This window comes from Odontesthes bonariensis, chromosome 20 (genome assembly GCF_027942865.1).
Source record: "Odontesthes bonariensis isolate fOdoBon6 chromosome 20, fOdoBon6.hap1, whole genome shotgun sequence".
In the NCBI taxonomy this organism is placed as follows: Eukaryota; Metazoa; Chordata; class Actinopteri; order Atheriniformes; family Atherinopsidae; genus Odontesthes; species Odontesthes bonariensis.
In genome coordinates, this window is record NC_134525.1 from 19612237 (window position 1) to 19621054 (window position 8818).

General features: G+C 41.6%; 1 protein-coding gene across 2 annotated transcripts; it reads left to right on the forward strand.

The window, feature by feature from the left end:
* The first annotated feature begins 3764 nt into the window (after positions 1-3764).
* Positions 3765-7298, forward strand: slc35g2b (solute carrier family 35 member G2b). Of its 2 annotated transcripts, none has more exons than XM_075452171.1 (2): positions 3765-4017; positions 5183-7298. In XM_075452171.1, exon 2 carries the CDS (start codon positions 5210-5212, stop codon positions 6458-6460), a length of 1251 nt encoding a protein of 416 aa, XP_075308286.1. In that variant the 5' UTR covers positions 3765-4017; positions 5183-5209; the 3' UTR covers positions 6461-7298. The 2 variants fall into 2 exon arrangements, with proteins under 2 accessions (XP_075308286.1, XP_075308287.1); XM_075452172.1 differs by having other exon boundaries at positions 3782-3860.
* The last annotated feature ends 1520 nt before the right edge of the window (positions 7299-8818 follow it).

Here is an 8818-nt window from a genome sequence, read left to right on the forward strand (position 1 = left end):
TTGAATTTATTCCCTTTGTTTGCTTCATGTCAGGGACAAGTGCGCTCTCACCTTCCTAATTCTCCAAATCCTTTAATTGCTGCATAAGCCTGCCAGTCTGCCAGCGAACCAATTGATGGGATGTTAGTTTGCCGTCTACTGCCAATAAAACGGTATCACCGCTTTATCAATGTAAGGAGCCTGAGGCACCAGATGGGAGATAGATGAGCTCAATATCTGTCATGTGTCTACATGTGATCGATACAAAACACTCCTCAGGGCTCTTGTATTTTCTCAAAAGGCCAGATGCGCAACTCAATTTCAAATAGAAAACACCTCACTGAAAGACAATAAGCAGGATGATGGTTGTAGAGACAGGTAAGGTATTATAGCTTGTGTTCCCCTTCAGTAAATAGGCTTCAGTATTCTGGTCTTTGAATAAGTGGAAGCGAGGGAGTAGCCTCGGGATACAGGTATAAAAGCGCTTTAAATGTCAGCCAATTACAAGTGCTCAATATTATATTCTATTTAGAATCATAAAGCCAGTCGGGTGGGCTTTGAAATGATTGTTTTTAAACATACCAGGCTCTGAAATAAAGACAAACAGAGGTTAATTTCTGGCTTCTAACTTTGTGTTTCCACAATTCACAATGATCTCAGCACAATATTATACAGAAAGATTTGTTGTGATGATTTATCGAGTACAGTTTTTCACATGATTTGACACTTTTCCAGTGATTAACCCCACTGTGCACAAGTGCAAGTGGATTTTATTGATTACAACACTCAAATGATCGGTATGGTTTTGTTGGTGCACATAAGTTGTACTGAAACCTGCTGCTTTGTATTGCATAATGACACATTTGACCTTTCACCAATGATTTGTCTGTTCAGTTCTTGCTGTCCTTGTCCCACACATCTGAGTTCATTAGCATAGAAACTGATAGCATACGAAGACAGCAAGCTACTTATATTCTAAAAGAAAGCAAAAAAAGATTTGTATGATATCTGATGTACAATATAGAGATTTATATATTAATGTTAAGGCTTTGCTTGTGAAGACATAAATTCAGTGTATTCAGCATTGGCGAGGCTTAGGTTGTTGCTGTCTCTCCAGATTATTAAATAGAACAGCATCATTCCCCCATTAGGTTAAAGAGTGAAAATCATCCACTATCTTACTTTTTGAACACCTCTTCATTTGTCACAATCATCCTCATTTTTTTATTTTACCTGTAAACAGCGGCAGACAAAGCAGTTGATTAAAATGAATCCACATTTAATTTTTTGCTTTTGATTAAACAAAAGGTCCCCTTGGTAGCACAAGAATATGTTGATTTACTTGACATATAATCCGTATTCATCAAACGTAGCCCACCCCCCATCAACATATTTTTCCCTGCTCGTCTAACTCCCAGGATATCAGTATCATCATGGATAGAGCACAAGGGGTCACTGCGTGGCTTGATGGAAATTCTGTGAATCTAATGCTGTTGGCCGTCACAGTCATCAGATCTCATCCTAAGTCAACACGAGCGAAAGATTCTATAAGGTAGACATTTTCTACCACTGTCCTAAAACACCAAATGGGGTGAAATCATCTGAATGTATGTTGTCATCCCTCCACCAGTTTTTCTAGAATCAATGTCAAAATGTTGAAGTTGCTATGACGGCCCACAGTGGCCCAGAATCTTACTATAACACACTTCGAGTTGGCTTTTCCATCAATTTGTCACCTGTCTGACCATGTAATTTTTAAAAATGAGGTAAATATTACCTCAGATGAACAAGAACATGAGATCATTTGCACCGTCTCGTTACTTAGTGTGCAAAAAAGTGAACTACACCCACAAAGTCAAGGAGGAAGGACATCAGCAGTTATCTCAGAGAAGCAGTTGTTGGCTGGTTCCAAACCAAACCATTTGGAGTTGGTCATTCTACGATGAGAACGATTTTTTACTGCTGGAAAACATTCGAGACAGTTAATAATCTTCCCAGGAGTGGACATGCCAGCAAGTTCACCCCACTACAGCCCTGTAGTGCTCAGAGAAAGGGCTAAAAACCCGAGAGCTCAAACTCTACAGGCCCCAGTTAGCAAGTTAAATATCAAAGTTCATGGCAGTACAGTTCGAAAAAGACTAAACAAAAATGGCTTGTTTGGAGGGTTGCAGGAGAAAGTCGCTTCTCTCTAAAGAGAACATGGCAGCACAGATTAGGTTTGCAAAGTTACATCTGAACAACCCACAAGACTTCTGGAACAATGTCCTTTGGGCAGACGAAATCAAAGTGAAGGATTTTGATCATAATGGACAGCACAACCTTGGAGGAAACTAAACACAGCGCATCAGTACAAACATCATTAACTGTCAAACACGGTGGTGGAGGGATGGTAATTTGGGCTCGTTTTGCAGCCACAGGACCGGGACACCTTGCTGTCACTGAGTCCACCATGAACTCCTCTGCATACCAAATGTATTCTCGAGTCAAAAGGAAGGCCACTGTCTGAGAGCTAAATTCTGGCTCAAACTGGGTCATGCAACAGGACAATGATCCCAAACACAGCAGCAAATCTAACAGACCAACTCAACAGAATGGATGCTGAAATGGTCCAATAAACTAGCCAATATACCAGAAGCTCAGGGTAAATACCATAAGGAAATTGATTTAGTTTATAATGTGTGTCCTCAAAACTGTATCATTTTGCTTTTATTTGACATGCCCATTAAATTGTTCACAGGATGACAGAGGATATTTGCACAACTACAGTTTTGTTTCCCTAATAACCAATTAAATTATACCACTTAACATTAGCCCACTACTCAATGCTTAATGTAAATGTTGACACAGGGTTAATTGCCACAGATACAAATCACCTTCTATGGTGCTCGGTGCCAACTAAAACCACAGGCATGTTGCAGGGGCAGCTGCACCAAGTGGAAGTATGATCTATATTGGGGTTCCTTATGCATTGCCTGAAGGGTAAACTCCACACTCTAATTTTGGTGCTCCCAACTTCCTCCATGTTGTGGTAACCATGATTTATTTCAAATAAACCCTACTCCACCGGATTTAACACAGAGATTGCTCTGCCGTCCTTTTATTTTGTTTTCATTGATGCATTTCGCTGCTGTTTGTGCAATATCTCTGAGTTAAGCGCATTAAAAGTGAAGCCAACGTTTTTTGTGAGAACACAAATTGGAGAGAGGCTGAGTGACTGAACGCTGCACACAAGCACAGACAGAACAACTGGTGTCATGACAGCCCTCTTGAAGCATGATAGGATCCAATAGAGGGCTGTGGGGATTCAAGTGACCTCAAATGAATGAAATAGCCAATCACGCTGAATGTAGGCCAAATCAAAATTTTACAAATATGCCTTTAAATTAGCAACATATCAGTGTGTAAACCGCATTATGTATGAAAACGACGTTAACGACTCATTTTATACCATAAAAAGTGCATGCATAGTAAAGATAGGAGGCGAAGGCACAACATGGGTGAAGCTTATTATTATTATTATTTTAAACTGTGCATCATTTATTCAAAGAACAGCGCACAGGGACTCTAATCTCATTACCATCAGATGATGACGGCCCGACGCACATGCTTTGCCTCTATGGTGTTTTATTTTTTTATTTTTTTTATTTTTTTTCACTCTGAGCATTGACGAAAAGAGCGAAACTAGGTGGGGGAGCAGGGACCGAAGAGAAGGAACCGCTGGCTGTGACGGCGACAGCTTCCATCCTCAGAGCCCCCCCCCCCCCCCCCCCCCCTCATCATCATCATAATCATCATCCTCCGCCTCAACAGCAGCAGCTCCAGCTTCATCGGCAGCGCGAGCAGAGGCAGAGTCCGTCGAGCGCGCGTGAAGGAAATAAACTGTAGGTTTCCTCAGGAGGTGCTCCGCTTCAGGGGGGAAGATGGGGAAATGGCACCTGCGGATGAACAAATGTGAGGATCAGGAAATCCGATCAAATCTGCTTTTTTGACACAAACCTCGCTGGTTGCATCAATAGGAACTAATTAAAGAACAAAAAGGTATGACTCTCAAATGTTTTTGCCATCTTTGCGCAAGTAATGTTTTAATGGAAAATGTCTCTAAGACCGTCTGAAAGAAAGACGAGTCTGTATTGCAATTGCAGCCTAATTAATTGATAACTCGGTCTTATACTGACTCACATTTAAAATCGTGCATTTGTATGACATTTTTCTATCATAAAATAAAAAAATAAAGCTATTGATGCTGTTTTCTCCCCCTGAATGTTCGTAGGTCGGTGAAAAATAAACGTTTTGGCTGCTTTTCCGACTGAATATACAATAAAAGGCGTCTGTATGTGTCATTTGAGAGATTTAAAAAAAGGTGGTTTGGTTTTACAGTTCCTTCAGCTACTAATTAAAAAAAAATTCTTCCTCTGTCATTATCTGGAGTCATGAATATTACTCTCGTTAAGCATCAGCAGTTAAGTTATATTAACGTGTATTTCAAGAAGGAGGAGCGACTGTGGGTTAGAGTGGGAAAGAAGAGAAGGCAAACAGGAGTAACTATGTGCCCCCTTGTGGTTTGGATTCATGCTGTGTTTTAGGGTTTTGCCAAAATGGATGTTGTAGAAAATGTAAATGGGGTTGGAAACTAAAAACGTGCTTGATCGAAGAACTTTCCTGTATTTTATTAATTTTTAATTGTATCAGTTAGTAATCTTTATACCAAGTCATTTTGATGTTAAGAAGAAAAAAAATTCTACTACCGAATCGACCATTCAGACTCCATCATTTAACCCTTTCAAACTATCCTTTATTCAGGGGATGCTTATTTATGGTGTGTCACTCCATTCATCTCATGAGTGGCCCACATTCATGTATCTGTTTCTCTGTAGATTCCTGTTATGTAATTTCCTCCCCATCAGACTGCATCAGCCTCAATGTTTGCTGCTTGGCTTATAGGAGCTCACATTCCACATTTATATATAGATGCATATCTGTATCTATATAGATATAGATATTAATATATGTATATATACTTAATTATTTGATTGTAGAGATAGAGTAAAGGGGGAGGGGCTAATAAGTGTCTGCTTTTGTGCCTGTGTGTGTGTGTCCGTCAACACGTGTGTGTGTGTGGGGGGGATACTACTAGATTAAACAGGCTAAACCCCAGCAATAGTGGTGTGTGTGGCTTGAATATGATTTTCACTTCATTTTTCAGACTGCCCCCGTTTGACGCCCAGAAAACATGGACGTATCATCATCCTCCCTGCAGTACGGATCAAAAAAGCGAGTCAAGATTCATCCAAACACGGTAACAGTGAAATATGCCACCCACTTCCCCCAGCCTGGCGATGAAGGGTATGATGATGCACCCTCTTTTGAGGAGTTTGGCGCCTTCGCAGAGGAAAATGTTGGAAAAAAACTGGTCTCGGACACTAACTGTGGCAGGACTTTTTTTGGAACCATGGAGACCCAGCCGAAGCAGCCAAGTGTGCAAAGAGACAAGGGGGTCGAGGGCCAGCTGGCGAGCTTTGGAGAGGCGAATGTGTTGGCGTCCAGAGTGACCTGGATGGCCCTGTTTGGGGCAGCGGTGGCTCATGGTTGTGTGGCGCTGATTACTCGTCTGGCAGCAGACCGCTCTAAGGTTCCTTCTCTTGAGCTACTCTTCATTCGCTCTGTGATCCAAGTGCTGTCCATCCTGGTGGTCGTCTACTACCACGAGGCCCCCTTCGGCCCTAAGGGCTACCGACTTCGTCTCTTCTTCTACGGTGTCTGCAACGTTATCTCCATCACCTGCGCCTACACGTCCTTTGCCATAGTACCACCCAGTAATGGCACCCTCATGTGGCGTGCCTCCACAACTGTCTTCAGTGCTATACTGGCCTTCTTGCTGCTGGATGAGAGGCTCGGCTACACAGATGTGGTCACAGTGGTGGGAAGTGTGTTCGGTTTGTGCCTGGTCATGGTGCCAAATGTAGCAGATGAGGAAAAGTCCAGGCTGGGGTTTTGGAAGGAGGCCTTTGGCTACACAATGACAGTGATGGCCGGCTTGACCGCTGCCCTCTCCATGATTGTCTACAGAGCCATCAAGGAGCGCGTCAGTATGTGGACGGCACTCTTTACCTTCGGCTGGACGGGCACCGTGTGGGGTGCCTCCACCATGTTTGTCATGCAGGAGCCCATCATTCCTCTAGATGGGGAGACCTGGGCCTATTTAATTGGGATCTGTATCTGCTCCACTGTGGCATTCCTCGGAGTCTACTATGCTCTAAATAAGTTTCATCCAGCCTTAGTTAGCACCGTGCAGCACCTTGAGATCGTAGTTGCCATGTTTCTGCAGCTCATTGTACTGAGGATGATCCCGTCTGTGTATGACGTCATTGGGGGCTTGGTCATCATGGTCAGTGTCTTTACTCTGACAGGAGTCAAGCTGTACAGGGTGAGCAGGGCAATACGCCAGGATTATCAAGAGATCTTAGACTCACCTATTAAGTGAAGTTAGATATGTCAGTCTCATTTGTTTACAGTGTTGCTTGGTTGTGCAATTCAAAGAATGTTTGGATCTTCAGCAGATGGTTTTGTATTGTTGTGCCGTTGAAAGAGTGCCAGTTGTGTAACTGTCTTAATATTTGTGTGTGAAATAAAAGACAAATGTAATATGGTGACCGTTTCCGTCAAGTAGTACTGGTTTTATGTCAAACAGTGTCCCAAACTAAGATATCAGCAAAAAAAGAAAAAAAAAAAGTTACAGAATTAACCTAATTTGTATGATTTTTACTATGCACCAGTATGTAAGATCATATTGACCAAGCTGAATCTGGAACTGCAGCGTAAAATCACAACATGAACAATGTGTAGTGTAATCCTCTGTTGCCAAACTGTGTAAATGTCAGCCAAGAAAGTATTTATAGTACATACAAGAGGTAAAATAATACAAATGAATACCAACCACATAGAAACATAACTAGTAGAAAATGTCTTAGCTTTAATCTCTTGCAAAACGAGACATTTTTATTTCTTAAAACCATGACATAACAGAAGGACCATCATCGAGTGTAATGATCTGTATGGGTTTGGTCAAAGTAAACTGTATGAGAGATTCTTAATTTAATCCAAAGGTTCGAGTAGCTCCCAAATTATGGATGAAGAATACAATTATACTGTTCTCTCCCAGCAATTTATGCTCAATCTGCAGCCCTGACCCCACCGGCTGGTTGATATTTAACACTGGTGATTACCTCCTTGGATGTGGCTTCTGTTTACTTTCAGATGCATGTCAAACTAATGCCCAGAGGCAGGTGAACTGTATTGAATTAAAGTCCCCTTTAACAATGTGAGGCCGTCTGCTTTTTCTGTATCGGTCGAGTCGCTGGCTCACCAGTGACGTCTCTTCTCTCCTTTTAGAAAACCAAGCCGAGATATCTCTGTGATTTTCCCCACAGGCAAAATAGCAGCATGACATAAAGACGCAATGATGACGGAAAGTGGCTGAAAGAGGACACGTTGCTCGGTCAAAACTGGCTCAACGCTGCAGGCGAGCTTCGCCGACAGCCCAGCAGGTGGCATTCATGATCGGCTGCATTTCTCTGACAGCCAGCACTAGAATAGGGGAGGTATTATTCCTTATGGTGACTTATGAGGATGTTTTGTGGTTTAATCAGTTGTGAGAAGAATGCCAGTCAATTACATGTTTTTTCATTAATACAGTTTTAAAAAATGACAACATATTTCCTCATTTTGTCCAGTCAGGAGTAGAGTAAAAGGACTCATTCATTGCTGACATCACCTCTCAAGGACTGATGACACTCGGTGGAATATTTAACGTATTTGCATAGAAACTGGAAGAAATCTCTCCACCTCACACAAAGCAGATGTGTTGTTAAAATAAAAGCATTCTGTGAAATGACAACCTACCACCACTGATGTCACAGCAGAGTAATAAACAGGGGCACAAAACACAGGCCATAAACTAATTTCTTACTTTGACGACACATTCAGTCGTGCCACATTCACAGAGAACAGCAAAGGTGGACTTTTCAAACTAGAAATGGGAGAAAACCGGCGTGAAGTGTGTTTTACCTTCCATTATGTCCCACTGTAGTTAATACAGAATTGTTTTGAGGTGAGGCTTTTCGGTGCAGAGTGAACGTGAAGAGGAGGCCCATCTGTTTGAGCAGGAAACAGATTGCATCCTGCAGTGAGCTGTGCAACCTTCCAAATTACTTTGCAACCCTCCTCACCACAGGCATGTTTTTTTGGACGTATCATCGTTTCCCAGGAGGGGGCTGAATGGAATTTGATGATGAGCTACTGTATGGATATTTGTATGGGTGTGTGTCTTTGTGTCGACTGATGGAGATGACCGAGCATTTTTATGAAATATTCATAAACAGCAGGATAACTACTCTTTATATGTACTGAACACACCCATAATCTAAAGCCATTCTTGATGAAGTGAAGACTCTTTAAAACAACTGTCAGCTGCATCTAACGTTAAACGGAAAATCAGAAAAGGAGATGTAGTTCGGAAACTGGCTTTTTTTTCCTGACATATTTTGTTTACAATTAATTCTAAATTAGCTTGTACAAACTTGTTACTGGTACTGTAACATCATGTTACAACATGTAAGTGGAACATCAGCTTTACTAAATTATATAGAGTTTAAAAAAAAAAAAAGCTTTGTGTCCAAGACTTTCTATTGGACATATTGTCACCCTATTACAATAATGGCCTGAGTCATTTTTTGCCAAAATTGATTTTTTTTTTGCCAAAATCATCTCCTCATGATGCTGGCCACCTCTGGTAAAATTGCCTACATCCTCAGTTGAACAGACATTGTGTTTCTACCCCTGT